Below are 18,692 nucleotides of genomic sequence, written 5' to 3' on the forward strand. Positions count from 1 at the left end.
CGAAAATGATCCAAACTAAGAAAATGGCAAAAAAATAATTTATTAATTAAATAATTTGATAATTTAATAATTTAATAATTTAATAATTTTATAATTTTATAATTTTATAATTTTATAATTTTATAATTTAATAATTTTATAATTTAATAATTTAATAATTTAATAATTTAATAATTTAATAATTTAATAATTTAATAATTTAATAATTTAATAATATAATAATTTAATAATTTAATAATTTAATAATTTAATAATTTAATAATTTAATAATTTAATAATTTAATAATTTAATAATTTAATAATTTAATAATTTAATAATTTAATAATTTAATAATTTAATAATTTAATAATTTAATAATTTAATAATTTAATAATTTAATAATTTAATAATTTAATAATTTAATAATTTAATAATTTAATAATTTAATAATTTAATAATTTAAAAATTTAATAATTTAATAATTTAATAATTTAATAATTTAATAATTTAATAATTTAATAATTTAATAATTTAATAATTTAATAATTTAATAATTTAATAATTTAATAATTTAATAATTTAATAATTTAATAATTTAATAATTTAATAATTTAATAATTTAATAATTTAATAATTTATTAATTTAATAATTTAATAATTTAACAATTTAATAATTTAATAATTTAATAATTTAATAATTTAACAATTTAATAATTTAATAATTTAATAATTTAATAATTAAGAAAATTAATAATTTTATAATTTGATAATATAATAATATAATAATCAAATAATTTAAAAATTTAACAATTTTATAATCAAATAATTTAATTATCTAATAATTTAAAAAATTTATAATTTGATAACTTAAGAACTTTCCTTAAAAATTAAAAAATAACAAAAATCAATTGTAGCATTTTCGTAATTTTTCAATTTAATAATTCGTACTTTTTTACGTTTTTTAAGTCTGTAAGTTTTGACAATTTCAAATTATGAATTCTAATTTTTTTATTATTTGAATATGTAAATTCTGAAATTTCAAATGGGGAAATTGGGGGAAATGTTCCATTCGAGCAGTTTTTGCTTTTTTCTACAATGTATTTTTTATGGAGCGAAATGTCAAAAACTGCTCGACTGTGGGTGCTCCATTGGGAGTAGAATCAATTCTACCTAAATCAGAGTGGCAACAGAATTTTTGTTTTTTTTTTTAATAAACCAAAAATTTAAATTTTTATATTGAAAAACATAGAAAATCTAAAAAGTTTCACAGCTTCAAATTTTTAAAATTCTGTAATTTTTCGAATTTTGTTCTTTTGATTTTAATAAAATTTGATATTTATTTGAATTGTAAGGCAGATGTTTTAAAAATAATGAGTTGTAATGTTATGTTGAATTTATATAACAAATCTCAATACATTAAAAAAATCGCTTCTTGAAGATTATTTCGAAGTTTCATATTAAGAAAAAAAAACAATCAATAATTTTTAGAACAAAATTTTCTTCATTAACAACTTCTTAGAAACTGATATTTTCGCACTCAACGAAAAAGAATTAATTTATTTAATTCCTAATAATATTTTTCTTTGTAATTTGAAAGAAATTCTAGCGTTCTCAATTATTTTGTTTATCAAATTGATATCCGCGCGAAATCCGCGCCTGAGCAAAATTAGCCAGCAAATCCGCGCCAGATCCGCGCGATACGCGCCATCCGCGCCATCCGCGCGATCCGCGCCGTCCGTAACAACCCTGCACTTTGGATATGTAGTCAGAAAATTCGTTGGAAATCAGAGTGTCGGCGGAAGTCTGGCCGGGCATTGTTTTGGTTTGTGTTTGGCTGTGTTAGTATCCGTTATCACGCGCGATTGTGGCTTGATTTTTATGGTTGCAATTGATAAGGGGCAAAGCACACGCCTTCCATTCACCCGGTTTTATCTCCGATAGTGTGGCCTTGTACTTTGAACAAATGGTCTAAACTGCGTTTTTTCTGTGTTTTTTTTTAATTTTTTTTCATAAATAATTATTGCAAAATGTCGAAGCGTGCGCTTTTTTGCCGAGTAGCTCACAACGAGAGTGCACGCACACTATCAAACAAGCTTTTTTTGGTTACGCACATTTTGACATCTTTGATCATTCACGTGATACAGAAATGGCAGTAGGCGCTACGCGTATTAACATGGAGACTTCCGCTTTTACCAATACAGCTTTATTTTTGACGCATCGTAACGTAAAACATCAAAAAAGCTAGATTTTTTTTTCAATTTCTCAGAGTTACGATGTGATAAATGTATTATTACACTGCACTATTTGCATCACTCCACACTAGGGGAAGTGATCACGACAGCTCGCTCTCTGAGTCACAGTCGCTGTCGTTGGTAGTGGTGCTGCATGCAATTACTGGAAAGTTCGTTCGTGGAATTAGCCACCACAATCAGCTTAGTTCGTTGAAGCAATGAGATTGCGTGCAAAGCCAAGTTATCCATCATTTCGTTTCAAGTAAAGGGTGTATCTGATTTTCAGAACCTCACAACACGAAATGATGGAAATCAAATCGAATCATCCTCGTACCACTTTCACACACACACTGTTACAGCCACGGATGCAGCAGTAGCTGCCCAGATATTGTTGGCTCGACGCAAACACCAGAAGTCGGCGTGATTAAGCAATGTTTAATTAGATCAAGATTGCTAATAAATCAGCTCGCGGTCTGCATTGTGAAACGGCGTCCAGGTGCATGTGTTAGTCCCGTGGATAACTGTCAGCTCGGTCTGACAGATGCAGTGGAAAGTTTTTGCACTCTGAAGGTTTCGAAGGTTGAACAATAGCTTCCATTGTTGAAGCATTGTTCAGGGTTAATCCCTTATTATCAGAAATCTCCTAGAAGTGGGTTTGTTGGGCGCTTGCCTTTTTTGCAAGGTCGTAAATTTCTTGGACTTTGTTGGCGAGTTATCGCCTCTTTTCGGGAAACACCTCCATAAAAAATTGCTTATCAACCTAGCGGGAAACATCCGGATAGGTGCAGAAGGTCAAGCTAAAAGGTGCAGTTCAACGATGATACCGACTGATTTTGGAACACACATGCTAATTCACTAGATAAATCCTTCAAAATCTATACTTAGTGTTGAGTCAAGGCCTGGTTACAGCTGCCGAACAATCCATTACGAACTATTTGCAGCATTAGATCAGCAAGGCATCTACAGCGCTTTGGAGGTCAGTCATGTTCAGTGGAGGTTTCCAACAGCCGGAATCTGCATGGAGCACTCCGATACGCGTCGTCGTCGTCGGTCGTGAGGCTGCTAATGATGATGATCAACAAAGGTCTCTCCGGGCTCGTGGTGGGAAGACTTCCACTTGGGCGATTTCCTATCGAGTTGCACAGTCGTGGTGTTTAGCTACCTAGAGATTGTCGTTGCAATCGCACTGCAAAAGGGTGACTCAGACTGTTGTTTGCTCAAACTGGTGAATGAAACGGTGCGATTTTATCTTACGAGATGTTACCTAGTGGGCTAATTCTTAAGTTCATGGAATATTTTGCCGTTTCACCACCTGATCCAACAATGTCCAAGTCATGCTGTCTAAGACAATAAACTGTGGACTACCGAGATACGCTGGTCAGATTAGGGTCTACTCGGTCTGGCGAGATAAGATACGGCCGCGGCAGTGTGGCGTGGTCCATCACGAAATTATTACAATCGGAAATATTTTGGTCGCTGATATCACTGTAATCCGGATGCGATTGATTCCTGTGTGTGTGTGCGTTTGTATTGTTTGGATCGAAAACAAAACAATTCCTGGAATTTAATGGAACGGAAGGAAGTCAATGATTAGAGGTTCGATAAAAACAGCAAGCATTTTCTGGTATTTCCTGAAACGCATTTTTTGTTGCACTCATTCGAAAAATTGCATTACTTTCAAGTCTCTCAAACCCACCTTAAAACTGCATATAAACCCAGAATCAAAAACTGATTAAAATTGTGTTGTGTGTTTTTGCAAGTTGTACTTTTTTCAGAACTTTGAGTGCTTAAATCTTGAACATCTAGCATCACTGTCATATGTTTTAAGTTCTTCAGAGAAATTTGTACAACTTATCTATGTTATAAAAATAATTCCAAGAACCACTTTCCTTCACATAATTTGAAACACTGTTCTCAAGAGTCTCAAATTATATCCTGGGTTATCAAATCTTTTTTTGTAATTTTTAGATCTTGTTGTATTTCTATTTTACCCAAACAAGTGTTATCATCTGGCAGTTCTATTTGTGATATTTTTGATAAATATTGATTATGAACTGAGATTTACAAGTAATGCAATGAGCAACTTGAAATTCTTTACAAAAACTTTACAAAATAATTGAAAACTTCTTTTTGCCTTTCTTACAAAAGAAAGGTTTAAGGTTTGCTTTTGGAAAAACACTTTTCTCAGAAATCTTAAAAAAATCTCTTTCGATTGAATTTTGGCCCGAAACCCGGAATTCAAAATCTGATTTTTGAGAGCTCTTTTTCTGAAATACTTGAGCGATGTCTGTATCCGCTCTTAAAATTTTGTGTCTTCCATCATTGGGAAACCACTCGTAAAACCCATAATTTTTATAATTCAGATTTGTAGCCATGGGGTCGGAGACGAACATTTTATTTTTCGATTCACAATTTTCGACCAGTAAATGTGGTCAAAGCCACTATCAAATTAAAAGAATTCAGTCTCAAACAAAAAACCATTCGAAAACATGCGCCATAAACTGTTTGGGCCCAAAATTTGAAGCTTTTCCAAAATGTATTACCAGAGATATAGCCATATTAGTGTTTTTCGTCAAAATGTTAATCCTACTTTTTCCTATTAAATTGTTGGTTTTATACAGAATCATATACTGAACATCAAATTCGAAGTCCCGGCACGTCCTCGCTCGAAAGATCGACAAGTCGACAAGTCGAAGCATAAACGCCAGCACATTTACGCTTGCGCGTTTTACGCTTCCGCGTTTTACGCTGCGCGTGAAAATTTTCTTTTTGGCTTCTCATAATAGATCGACAAAGTGCAATAGCGATACATATTTTTTTAAATTAATCATAGACTAACATTAAAGACTGAGTACCCTTTATATGTTTCTAATAATGTCAATCCAATATGTTTTTCCTAATTAAATTTTATTACCTTGCGACCCATAATGTACGTCTGGAATTTGAAAAAATGGTATTCGAGGTTTACCCTTCAAATATTCGAAGCTTTAGGTCAAATTCTCACTGGGTGGTATCATTTTGTTTCTGAAAAATTAATTGCACCAATATTTTTGTCGGAGTATCATCATTTTGTAAGAAAGGCTCTGTTTCACCTCTGGTGATATTAAATCGGGTTTTTTATTAATGTTAATGTTTTTTGGCATGTTAAAAATAGTCATTTTCAAGAAATCTTTTTTTTAAAGAACATGTTTAAATGGATGCAAAAATCGAAAATAAAATCAAAAGGATTTTTGTTTTCAAGGAATTACTCATGCTGAAAAGAATGTAAACAAGAATTAATAAAAACTATCTCATTAAATAATTCAAAGAATTACGGATGATTAAAATAATGCAAAAAGTCATAGAAATTATTTTTTGAGGAACAATCAGAAAGTCATAGAAATATTTTTTTAAAGCAATATGACTCTCAAATAAATTGTCATGTTGAAATGATTCCTAAAACTCATAAAAATAGTTAAATAAAAACTTTATTCAGGAATACTGATCATCTGCGTAACAATGTAAAAAACTCACAAAATAAATTAACATCTCTCCTTAAATAATTCAAAGAACTTGCAAAATGAATACAAAAATCCTAGATTTTTAATTGAAATTATTTCATATCTGTTTAAAATATTATACACATTAAAAACAAATAAAATCACAGAAAAAATAATGTAAATTTGGAAGCTTTAAGTTTGGAAGGTTGAATATTACCTCTTTATGATGTAATATTACCTCAATTTAGACTGAAAAAGTGACATTACACCAGAAAAGTGGTAAAATTACACATTTCCAGAGGTAAAATTACACCTTTTTTCTGACATAAAAGATGTACCCCTTCCCAGATGTAATATTACCATGATTTTTTTTTTCTGTGATGTTTAAAATAATTGAAATATTCAAGATCTTACGGAAAAAATGTAAGGGTCATTTCGCGCCAACTGGCACACCACTTGAAATTGACTTTTTCTGATCAAGCTCAAAATTGGTGGAGGTATTGATACTATCAAAACATATATGAGTCCCGGTTTTGAACCAAATCGGACCAACCCTTCCAACCCGCCGTAAAGTGAATAAAAGGAACTTTAAATAATTTAAGAACTGCTCTTGATTGAAAGCACGTTGAAATTAAAAAACAAATTAAACTTTTCAATTTTTTACGATTTGTTCTTCACATTCAATAAAATGTACATTCGGCTAAACGACTTTACACAGAAAAAAAAAATGGTAATATTACATCTGGGAAGGGGTACATCTTTTATGTAAGAAAAAAAATGTAATTTTACCTCTGGAAATGTGTAATTTTACCTCTTTTCTGGTGTAATGTCACTTTTCATTCTAAATTGAGCTAAAATTACATAATAAATAGGTAATATTCAACCTTCCAAAATCACAGCTTCCAAATTTACATTATTTTTTATTGTGTAGGCAAAATGTCTCTCATCCAAAGTTTATAAAACTGTTTTGTTTGAGAATTTCTTACGTGACTTCAAGATCTAAATAAAGGTGAGAATTTCCCGAAAACTGATCGATGTAATTTATTTCATGATTCAGATATTGTGGTTTTTTATTATGTTTTAATGTACCAAAAATAAAAAATATGATAATTTACTAAATTTTCAAAAACGGAAACTATTCGAAGAAGAATCCTGGTAGAAAAATATCTTAAAATCTTTAAATCTTGCTTGCAGAAGAATACCATTGTTCTGTACTGATAAACCGCTGGATCATTATGATCAGAACATATAGTATCGTGTAAAAACAAATCTGTTATCACCCATCACAAGAAAAACATTTCTAGCTTAACAATGCCGTGGTAGTACTCGATGTGAGCAATTAAAATCTCATCAAAGCGTGTCAACAAACAATTACCAAGACTTCACAGGAAATTGTTCTTCTCGCAGCTGATACTTTCCACAGTACACAGATTGCACGAATAGTGGCGGAAAAAATCCCCGTGAAATTTAATCAATAATTTTCTTGAAACTTTTAAGAGAGAACATGTTAAGGTGTTTTGAGTCGATTTGCAAGATTTCTTTAGGTTAGAATAAGAACTTGTTAGAAATTTTCAGCAAGTGAAACAACCTCGAGTTTACGATCACCAATTACACAGTTCAGCAAAAAATCAAATGTTTCTTGTCTCTGAGACGAGAATATGTGTCCCTAGTAGATTTTTGCCTGCTGAATCCGAATCCGGGTCCAGAATTGCTCCAAATGGTCCCAATTTTGAGATACACCCGTTTGAAATGTTAGTTTAGGCCAAAATTAGCTACTTTGTCGACTATTTTACAAAAGAACTACTGAATAAACAAATAAACCAATACATGTATCTTAAAGTTCACGTTTTCCCCTTTCTGAAACACCCCTGGTTTTTAAAATTTGATTGTTTCTACGCATATTTATAGCCATTTTAAAATTAGAATTTGACTTGCATGCAAGTTGGAAAAACTTGAATGAGAACCAACTGAAAATATAATTTTAAAATGGCTATAAATATGCGTAGAAACAATCAAATTTTAAAAACCAGGGGTGTTTCAGAAAGGGGAAAACGTGAACTTTAAGATACATGTATTGGTTTATTTGTTTATTCAATAGTTCTTTTGTAAAATAGTCGACAAAGTAGCTAATTTTGGCCTAAACTAACATTTCAAACGGGTGTATCTCAAAATTGGGACCATTTGGGGCAATTCTGGACCCGGATTCGGATTCAGCAGGCCAAAATCTACTAGGAACACATATACTCGTCTCAGAGACAAAATCTTGTTGGACTGTGTTATTATCATCGTGTACTGAACCACGTGTTTTTCCAACAATCCGTTACACAAAATCATTCGCGCAAATAAATCAAGATCAAAGCGAAACTACAACCACCACACACACTCACAAATAGTGTTTAGTTAGAATAATTGACGACAGGTGTGTCAACCTCGACGTGATTGACTAGGCGAAAGTGAGCCAGTATCACGCCGCCGCTCGAAAGCAATTTGCCCGGGCCAATCAAGCTGTGTGCCCTGAGATTGTACCGTTTTACAACCCGCCCTTCTCTATGGTGGGAGAATCGCGATTGCAATCTTCCCCAAGTCACCTCGTCACTTAAGGGGGGTGCTGCTAGACTGGTTCAACCTGCCGCGTCATCTCTCCTTCGGCGAAACGCCGAGTTTGGTTCTAGATTCTTGATCTTGAACTCGTCTACTCCGCCACAGTCGCTTTGCCTAAGCTCTGCTTCCTGTGCGCGCACCGCGTCAAGTCGTGGCAGCTCATGGCAACAGCCGGCAATTACTGGAAAGGCTTCATCGTCCAAGGGTGTCTGCGGCAACGCAACCCGCAGGCAAACGTCCCTTGCCAAGAACAAATCCAGCACGTTGATGACTTGTACTTATCTCAGAGACTATGACAGCGGTGTCCCTCCACGGTGTGGGGGCTCCATCCTTGGAACATCAACCTAGTCCCGCAACGAAGTTGCGCGAAAAACAGCTGTTTAAGTTCCCTCGCGACAGATTTATAACTGTTGATAACGCCAAGATGGCGCCAGCTTCCGAAGAAAGTCGGTTGCGTCACTTTGCTGCTGGAAAACATGTTTTGAACGGAACCTCCGGCGCGATTAGCAACTCAAGCCTGTTGCGTAAACTGGCCTGCTTTGATATCGGATTTGTTCGACTGGACACATATCCAGCGGATTAGGCCATGGCTGGGCTGTTTGTTGTTTACGTTTGGTCGATTCACCATTGACGCGCGCGACGTTCTGCACAGCGATTGGCGCTAAACTGCCAAATTGAAGTGCAAACATGTGCTGCTGTTGTTTGCGGTCGAGCTGTCCGACTTTTGTTGATGTTGACTTTCTAGAACATGCTGAATGGCTTTGGAGAATCGGTAAGAAATTTCGTTGGAAACTATCAAATTTTTGAGATAACCACAAAAGATCGACCATTGTTGATGTCATTTATAACTGACAATCTACCTTCTATTAGTCAAACCTAACCTAACCTTCCATCTTCAACCCACCTTGACGCATGATACCGGCGATCACATCGATGACTTCAGAAGTTCGATATCGCTATCTCTCACCTGCCTCGAAGATGTTCAACCACTTCTTCCACCATACTCCCACCCCTTACCGCAAGCGTGAGCTTGCGAAACCCATATCTGACTCATCCCAAGACACGCTCTGAAGTCATCGGAGCGCCACCACTGGAAGGTCTGCGCAGCGCGCCAAATTTCCCATTCAATTAGCACAACACGCACGAGCAAAAAAAAAGAACCAGTTTGTGTTTTCCCCATCACATCACCGTCAATCGCAAACGCCCCCCAAAATCGAAACAGAGAGGCCAATTCCCAGAAATTCTCACTGCAGTCGAGCCCTTCTGGTTTGAAGCTTGGATGAGTGTCGTGCGCGGAGTAAACAGTCATTGACTTGGATGAATGTGTCTAAACAAGAAGCGCTGGCGCGTCAGCGGAAGTGGCTGGCCCGGCAGCAGCTCACAAACCTAATGGCTTTCTCTGGTTCCCTTCAGTCAACTGGGGAGCACTGGAAAGCATCAGCAAGGAAAAGTTTGTGCTTTGTTTTTGTTCTGGGAGTTGGGCGGAAGTGTTGGATTTAGTCGGGGGTCTCGATGAGTAATGTGGAGTTGAGAAACTTGAAGAGAATGTTTTATGGTACCCTGAAGAAAGGTTCTATGCGTCACTGTTTTGAGGTTTAAACGACGGAAAGTTACGGAAACCGCCGTATTTTTTTGTTTATTTCATGCAAAAGACAGAGATCGACAGTTCGCCAGTTCGATTAATCCAAGATATGTCAGTCCGGCAATCTTCAGGAGTTGCTGTGTTCAACGGTCGATGACAGGCAGACTAAACGGAAGAAATTAGTTCCCAAAATCGTGAACAAGCGTTCATGAAAATGAGAACCATGAACAAAGTGTTCAAATTCCAAGGCAGTCTTTAAACATGGCACATCAACCATTTTTTCATGAGCTTTTTTTGAAAGATTTTTTTTTTCTAAATGACAAGGAGGCGCATACGTCATTTCAACAAATGTGTACAGAAGGAAGGCAACCCTATACGTGTAGTTACCCGATCATAATATTTACCTTTTATGACAGTAGGGCCGGTGTGGTTTTGCTGTGTATTTGGCAAATGGATGGCCATACCAGCCCTAATATAAAAAAAATGTAAATATTATGATTGCGGATTGCTAGACTAATGGAGCATTTCCATTCGAGCCGTTTTTGCTTTTTTCTACAATGTATTTCTTAAGGAGCGAACTGTCAAAAACTGCTCGACTGCGGGTGCTCCATTACGACTAAAGCAAAATGACAGCAGATCCTGATGACAATGGAGCACTTCCACTTTTTGACAGCAAAAACTGCTCGACTGCGGGTGCTCCATTTCTATCAAACTATGGAGCACCCGCAGTCGAGCAGTTTTTGACAGTTCGCTCCATAAGAAATACATTGTAGAAAAAAGCAAAAACTGCTCGAATGGAAATGCTCCATTGTGGGTTCCATCCAAATGAAGGCTGTAAATGGAGCACCCGCAGTCGAGCAGTTTTTGACAGTTCGCTCCATAAGAAATACATTGTAGAAAAAAGCAAAAACTACTCGAATGGAAGTGCTCCATTGAAATCAAAAAAGTTTTTAAAAAAAATGTTTTTTTTTCTTTTTTGTGTGAGTGCGTCCGCACACTGAGAATCAAAAATACAGATTCTTCAGTTTGTTTATATACCACATTTTTTTCGCTAAAATTCAGCTAAGTTTTACTGAACTTTCATCAACGGAAATTCCTGTGAACGGTTTAATAAGTTAGATTTTACTGAATTCTCCGTTAACTGACATTTGTCACTTTGACAGATAGTTTAATTAAATTTCAACTTAGCAACTGAATTTTCAGCAAAATAAACGTCAAATTATTTTGCTGAAAATTGATTATATTTCTTGTGTCAGTTGCTGTAGATTCAGCAATCGTTTGCACAGATATACACACTGTAACTGAAAATCGCACTTTGCTGAGTTTGTTTTCGCACTTTTTCATACGATTTTTTCAGTTCGACTGCGATTACACTTTTTTGTGTAATCGCAGTCGAACTGAAAAAATCGTATGAAAAAGTACACTTTTTTGTGTAATCGCAGTCGAACTGAAAAAATCGTATGAAAAAGTACGAAAAGGAACTCATCAAAGTGCGATTTTCAGTTACAGTGTAGTAATTTCAGTTTGACAGATATGCAGTTAGGCCGATGCAAATATTTTTTGAAGTTTATGTCCCTCGGCTCTGACTAAATATAAAAAATATAAATATTGAAATAACAAGCCTAGGCTTCAACATTTGGATGAAAAAAGTGCTTCAAATGCATTTTAAACTCGTCCAGCTGCTCTCCAATCAGGAAAATTCACTTTAACTGGTTTTCAATTGATTTAACTTTAATTTTCATTAAAATTTTCGAAGTTTAAAAAAAAATTTGCCCTCTTATTATTCAGGCCAATTTTGTAGGAAAGGGGGGGGGACATAAACTTTGAAAAATATTTGCAACGGCGTTACTGATTTTTCAGCAATATTTTTGTCCATTGAAAAAGTATAGAAACCGATAGAAGACAGATTTATCACATTATACAATTAAAGTTCATAAATTCGTGAATTTTTTTGTATTTTTTGATGTTAGAATAACTGTTTCCCTCTGATGCATTTTTTAAAATTTTTATTCGACAATTTAATGAAGAATATGCTTATTATTCGTTTTTTTCCCTCGTTTTAGGGATAACCAAAATTATTTTTAGTGATTGTTTGTAAGAAGCTGCTCTTGGATTTTATTTGCAAAAAAAATGTTATCATAATATTCTTTTTTTTTCAAATAATTGAAAAATTATAACTGGTTGATTGATAGAGGACCATGTCAATCCTAGTGGCAGCCGATGAGTGTTCAATCTTTGAAATAATCGGCAGGGTTGCCTGGTCAAAATTGAAAAAATGGCCAAAAATCGATAAAAAATTCGATAAATCTTGCAGAATTAAATCTAAAAAATAGATGCCCCTGTGCTCTATTGCACACTTGCTGGTTTTCCTATCTTATTAGCATAAGAGAGCACAGAGGCATTGAGTTATGAATGGGGCAAGGAAGGAAAGGATAGGCATCAATTTAAAAGTTGGTACTATGCAGTGCAATTGATTTCCAACCTTAAAATGGTTGAATTTACATTTATTAGTTTTCAATTTTTTACTAAACTCATTCATTTTAATCAAAATGTTATTCAAAATTGTCTTTATCTTTATTCTGACTGAAACTTGAAAAATCTGGCCCAGAATGATCTGGCAACACTGAATGCCTGCTCACTAAGAAAAAGTACTCTAAATTTTAAATGATCGTTCGTTGGATTTAAAGTTCACGTTGGTGAATATTCGTAGAAAGTTCAAACTTTTTTAATTTAAAAGTTGGAAAAAATTTGATACTACCATGCATTTGTGGAACAAAATCGTTGTATCGGTAAAAGTGTTTTACTTTTAATTGGAAAAGAAACCTTTTATGGCAAGAATGAACTATATTTAATGATACAGTGATAAATTCTGAAAAATGAGCTTGATTTTTATATTTATTTTTAAAAGTTCAAAACGGCTTGCTAAAAAACATTTTTTTATTGTATTTAACGCAAGATTTAACGCTTTGCTCAAGGACTCATCAGCACCACCGCGGTGCACCGTACCCACCAAAGTGTTTGTTTACATTTGGGACTTAGGCGTACTCGGTTACACGAGAACGTCAAAATGAAAAAAAAAATTATACAGTCGTATTACAAGTTAAGACTTTTAAATCAGTTAGTAAGGAGGTTTAAAAAAAACTTTACCAGTAAAAGTTTTCATTTTTAGCACAACAAAAAAAACTTTCCCTCGAGCAAATTTTTGCAACTTTTTAAATCAAAATTAAGTTACTTTTGTCATTACTGTAATATTTTTGTGTGTGTGTGTGAGAGAATCAGTTTCTAGATTAATGTGCATATATTTTACCATTGAAGTCTGTAAATGAAATGTTTTATGAATCAATTAGGCAGTGAACAGCTATTAATGTAAAGTTGTTTCTAAAATGCACTTTCTATTCTCTCTCTCTTCACCATAACAAGTAAACGCGATAGCAAACAACAAGTTCTGCGAACCTATTTGCCCAACACAAATTGCGTTGCATTCTCTTCAAAACATCAACTTTCACAAACAATTTGCGACCTACCCCCAAACAATCTGCCCCAGTTCATCAGCGTCACTGGAGGCCTGCGTTAATCGCACAAATTAACCGACTTGTTTTGCATTGCTATCAGTTTCCCCCGTTCGGTCCACCACTCTTATCCGGATTCAATCCGGCCCCCGTCCAGTTATGACTGGGCCGGGAACCGCCCTACACCTGAAGTAGCTGTACTCGTTACAGGCTGACTCAGCAGAGCCAGTAGCAGTTTCTCAGCATTCAGGTTAATCTACTTTCGCGCGAGATCATTGTTTAGGGGTAGAACTTTCCAGCGCTGATGCGTTGACGTCGTCCGAACGCACGTTTGCGAAAACGGTTTCCCAAGCCTGCATCCGTTTCCATTACGAGGCCGTTTCGAACTCCCTCGGTGACGTTTCAAAACAAATCACGCGGGACGTCAGAGCTGAGCTGGTTGTGGTTGTGCTTTCGGGCGCCACTTTGAATATCTGTGTTGGTGGCGGCAGTGACCATCTGTTTGCCGACGAGCCGATGTTTGCCGACGTCGTCACCGGCTGTTCGGGTAATATATAAAACGAGCGGGCCGAACCGAACCCGACGCAAGTTGAGTTTGAGCCGTTGAAGCAAGCAGAAGTCTTGTGATTTCAAGCAAAAAGAATATATATATTTGAAGGCGAATTATACAGTTGATCGCACTTGAGTCCTCTTTTGCGCTCTCGTTTGTTGGAAAAAAGCAGCCCGTTTGTGAAGAGTTAGAAGCCAACTAGTGCGACAGAACTGTTGCAGGGCGGGATTGTTTTGGGAGTTAGCGTCAAAGTGTGAGGAGCAGACTGTTCCCAAAAGTCTTCGAAGGCTCTTCGAGGAAGTTGTTGTGGAACCAGTACCAAAGAGAGACGATCGGGGAGAGTGTTTTGAAAATGGTCGAAAAACTTTAAAGCCAAGATTGTGGTGCACATCTTCGTTTCTAGTCAACACAAATTTTCAAAGAGATTCTTTGAAGTAAAATCGTTCCTAATTGTGATAAAAGCGAACTCTGAGAGAGGAGGGGGAGAGTGTTCGTTAAAAAGAAAGCCAAGCCAAACCGAAGAATTATTCTGTGATATCGCTCGCAAGCCCGTACCCAAGATTAACAAGCTCAAGAAAATGGTCGGCAGCAACGGTACCCTAATGACGATGCGTATTGTCCGCAGCAAACTGAGAAAGCGCGAAGAGTCGTCCGTGAGTCCGGTGACGGCGACCAACGTGGAAGCGGCGACGCAACCGTCCCACTATCACCAAAACAACAACAACAGTAGCAGTAACAATCATCACCACAACCACCATAGTAGTAGTAACAACCACCAGCAGCAACACCACCAACAGCTGGAGAACGGCTACTCCGTTCCGACCCCGGTGGCCTTCCGACAGAGCCCGTCCAGTGTGTGGGTGTTTCCTCCGCTACCACCGCAGCCTAACCTGTACAGCTACAACGCCAACAGCCAAGTAAGTAATTCCAAAAAAAAAGAGCAAAAAACATTCCAAACCACCTTCCGGGAAGCCCCGAACGGCAGACGAAACAGACGACCAGAGAGAGATCGGAAAAGCCGGCTGGAAAAAACAGCAATTTTACGGCTTGATTGGTCGTAAAGATGCTGTTCTTTCCTGGCCCGGCGAGGACATTCAACAGATTGACCGTCTCCTCTTTGAGCACGGAAAGTCCTGACAAAACGGCAGAAAATTACGGAAACAGCCCTAATTTTCTGCACCGTTTGACGTAAATTGACTTTTGACAGCTGTACTTACCAAGGTTCTAAACTCGCCTACTGCAATACACTCAAAACTTACCTGCCTCGAAATTAGTCACTTTTTGTTAGAAGTACCTCGACTTTGACGTCCGTGATCGAGATGCCATTTTCGATGCCAAATTCGAATCCCTCTCGCAAGCCACCAAGTTCAGTGCTCTTCCTGTGCAGAGAGTTCGCTGCCCTCCCCTGGCTGCAGCTCTTTTGTCGAACTCTTCTCGCTATTGTCGAGGAAGTTGCTTCGCAATCCTGTTCTCGCCATATGCCAATGAATAATCTCTCTCGCTCGATACTTTCAAACGAGACGCGAGAAGCGGGCAATTTAAAAAAAAAGGCAGACGATATAAACGCCAAAGGATAGGTCCCTTCGGTTAAAGGACGACCTGGGAAGAGCCGTGAGGCGCAACTTGGCAACAGGCAAATCCCAAAACCAAGGCAAACGATTTAGGTCGTTGTACTGTACGCGACTGTACCTTCGCCCCTTTGCCGCCGCCAGTTTATTTTTATTGCTTTCAAATTATAGAACCGACTAGTTGAGATTTTTTTTACGAGAGTAGGCTTAAATTTAGATAGCGAGAGCCGTTAGGATAGTTGGCTATTTGATAATTGCAACGCGTTTGCGGTGCCTTCCTGGTGATTAAAATTCAGAATAATTAACGTTTCCCTCCACCCCCTCTCGAGTCCGAGCGGGGGATATAAATAAACTAATGAGTTGTTTTTGAGGCCCGCCGGCGAGACCATAAGGAAGCTCTGTGATGCAACGGTGTGGTAAAAACGCGCAAAAAAAAGTTGAACTCGTTCTCCAATAACCGCCTCGAAGAAGTCGTCGCCGTCGCGACACACCACTTCTTGATTGTTTATTCATGAGAGTGGTGCCGGAGTTCTTTGTCTGGCTTCACCAATCGCCCGAGAATCGAAAAAAGCAAAACAAAGCGACGCGCCCCCTTTGCAAATTCAAAACACGGCTTCCAAAAGGATCACGATCGTATTGCGATGTTCAGGAAGCGCGGTCTACGCAATCCAAACCACGATGGCGTGGCCTTGGCTGGAAGCGATTGTGCGCTCGTGAGGATGAGCCATTTCGCCGATTACGGCTTCGCCGTGCTGTAAGAACGCAGCCTCTTAGCTGGGACGCACACAGCATGGTATGGTTTGTTTCTCGGCTTAAAGCGATGTTTTGAAACAAACGATACTTTTCGAATTGACTGGTTTGACTTGACAGTTGACAGCACTTTCACTTTTTGACACTGGTACTTACCTGAAGTTTCTTCACTCTCGCCTACTTAACACTATTTGGTACTTACCTGAGAATTGTTAGTGTGAGGAAGTTTCTTCCAGGGGTACCTCGACTTTGACGTCCGTAATCGGGAAGCTCTCACAAACATAAAGCGGCTAAACTAACAATACTCTTTTCACTCTCCCTTCCAGGATGCGTTAGTACACAACGACAAGACCGGCTTCAAGGGACTGAAGCGGCAGCTGTCCGGGCGCTTCAAGCGACTGGTGTCGCGGAAATCGCACGAGCCCGCCCCGGCGATACCGCCCGAGCTGAAGCCCCAGCTGAAGACCATCTACGTTTACTAATAATGATAATTTTACTTGCAAAACAAACAAGCAAACTGCAAATCCTAGAAGTGAGGTCAGCTCAGCATGTCAGGGTGCCTAATTTCGCGCGTCGAATCGTGTTTTTTCCTTTCTTCCTTTTCGTGTTTTTAGAGTTTAGAGGAATTGACGCTTATGATTAGGAAACTTTCGGTCCGCAAGGATTCATAGTGAGAGCACAAGTTTTGTTTATTTTGGCCGTGCCGAAGGGCAACGTTTTATTTATTCCTATTTTCCAAGATTTCGTATTTGACCGAGAGGAAGAGAGCATTGATATTAAACTTTTTCGAAAATTAAACTCCCGTCTCATTTGTTTTGCATCCCATCCGGAACGAACGTAACCAGAAACACAATAATTAGATATTGATCCGCCATTCCAGTTCACGCTATGACGTGTAATCAATGAAAGAGTACTGTTGGTAGTTTTCGAAGAAGTATTTTTGTTCTGTTCAGTTAGGATAGCCCAGAGGAAAGGAAGATGAAAAAGAAAGTAATTATTATTATTAGTAAGCATAGAAGAAGACTGACACAAATACACACATACACTCACACTTAAACACGCACACACTTGTTAGGCATGCGGTTAGCCAAGTGGCAACACACACAGACACACACACACACACACTCACACAGACAGGGTACTTCAAGGGAGGCGGAGAAGAGGGAATTAAGTTAGGGAATAGATTCGCGTATTTGTACAGATGCTGCTGCTGCTGGATCATTAAGTCGCATTCTGCCACTCTGAATCGAAGCGCTTTCAGAGACTTTGGCGACGAGTGCGTCTCACTTTCACGTATTTCTAATCGTTCAGGATCTGCTCGTTTTATTCTGTTCGTGCAAACAGCCAAGTATTTAGTCGTTGTAAAAGCAATAAGGCACACGCTAAAAAAGTAAATCGGAAGCTTACAGCAGCGGATAGAAAGAGCGAGTGAGTTAGCATAAACCTTAGCCAAGTAGCACGCAGGACAAATATTTATTTCTTAGCTCAACAAAATGTCCCCTCCCAGCGAATTGTGGTGGATAGATTTCGTTACAAACCGAGAGCTGCATTCTATGGTGGTTTAGATAGATAGAGCGTTCCGCTTAAAAAACGCACAAAACCCCACTGGAACCAATCAGGCCAACCTAGAAGCAAAAATACTAGCAAAAAAAATGCAAACAAAAAAACCAGCCTAAAATGATAGTGTGGAAACATAATCGTGGAAGTAAGAGAGAAAGAGGAAAAAAAAGTTCACTCACATTGAGTGCCGCGCCAAGGAACAACAAATAACCTAAAAATACAAAACAAATCACACGTACAGAGCAGAGAAAAGTAACACAAATTCGGGTACCTACAACGGGACTGCTGTGAAGCGCCGCAAGCGTAACGCAAACGCGGGATAGCGATTAGCTGCAGCAGAGAGCACAATCGGCAGTCTAGAAAAGAAAAAAAAAAAACAAAACAAAACAAAGTACGGTGGATTTGTGTGAATGAATGCATTGTAAGAAAACTGTAATTTAAATAAATGCGATAATTTAAAAATGAATTTTAAGTAAAAGTTGATGATTCTTTTAAAAATATCACAGAATTCTTGAAATAAGTAAAAAAAAATAAGTATAATAAGTGAATTAAACTTGTTGTGGACGGCAACACTGCGAGAGCATCCACAAGCCTTGTTCATTTCTCGGATAAGTTTTCAAAAGGACGTAAGAGCCATTGGTAAACAAAGCCCTTTTTTCATCCTACTCACAAAAAAAAACAATTTCAATAATGATTTTGAATGTTCATCTACACGTCCTTCAAGTGCCATAAACTAAAAACAAATGAAATATTGCTTCAATTTGAAGAAAATCGTACACACTGTACACACTGCGCGTCCTTCCCGAGCATAGGTAAATAACAAGGGAAATGCGTAATAATACCTTTCTCTGGTATCGATACCAAATTTTGGTATTCCTGGGC

The 18,692-nt window shown here is 37.3% G+C and overlaps 1 protein-coding gene across 4 annotated transcripts in view; it reads left to right on the forward strand.

Annotated features, from left to right (window-relative positions):
• Nucleotides 1–17,888, forward strand: part of LOC120417014 (probable serine/threonine-protein kinase DDB_G0282963) — a 247,314-nt gene extending 229,426 nt beyond the window's left edge. For all 4 annotated transcript variants that reach the window (XM_039578954.2, XM_039578968.2, XM_039578962.2 and 1 more), the window contains 2 exons: nucleotides 14,558–14,849; nucleotides 16,577–17,888. In XM_039578954.2, coding sequence (XP_039434888.1) covers nucleotides 14,558–14,849; nucleotides 16,577–16,732 — 448 coding nt within the window. In that variant the 3' untranslated portion in view covers nucleotides 16,733–17,888. The remainder of the gene's footprint in view (nucleotides 1–14,557; nucleotides 14,850–16,576) is intronic.
• The last annotated feature ends 804 nt before the right edge of the window (nucleotides 17,889–18,692 follow it).

Source organism: Culex pipiens, chromosome 1 (assembly GCF_016801865.2).
Source record: "Culex pipiens pallens isolate TS chromosome 1, TS_CPP_V2, whole genome shotgun sequence".
Taxonomy (NCBI): domain Eukaryota; kingdom Metazoa; phylum Arthropoda; class Insecta; order Diptera; family Culicidae; genus Culex; species Culex pipiens.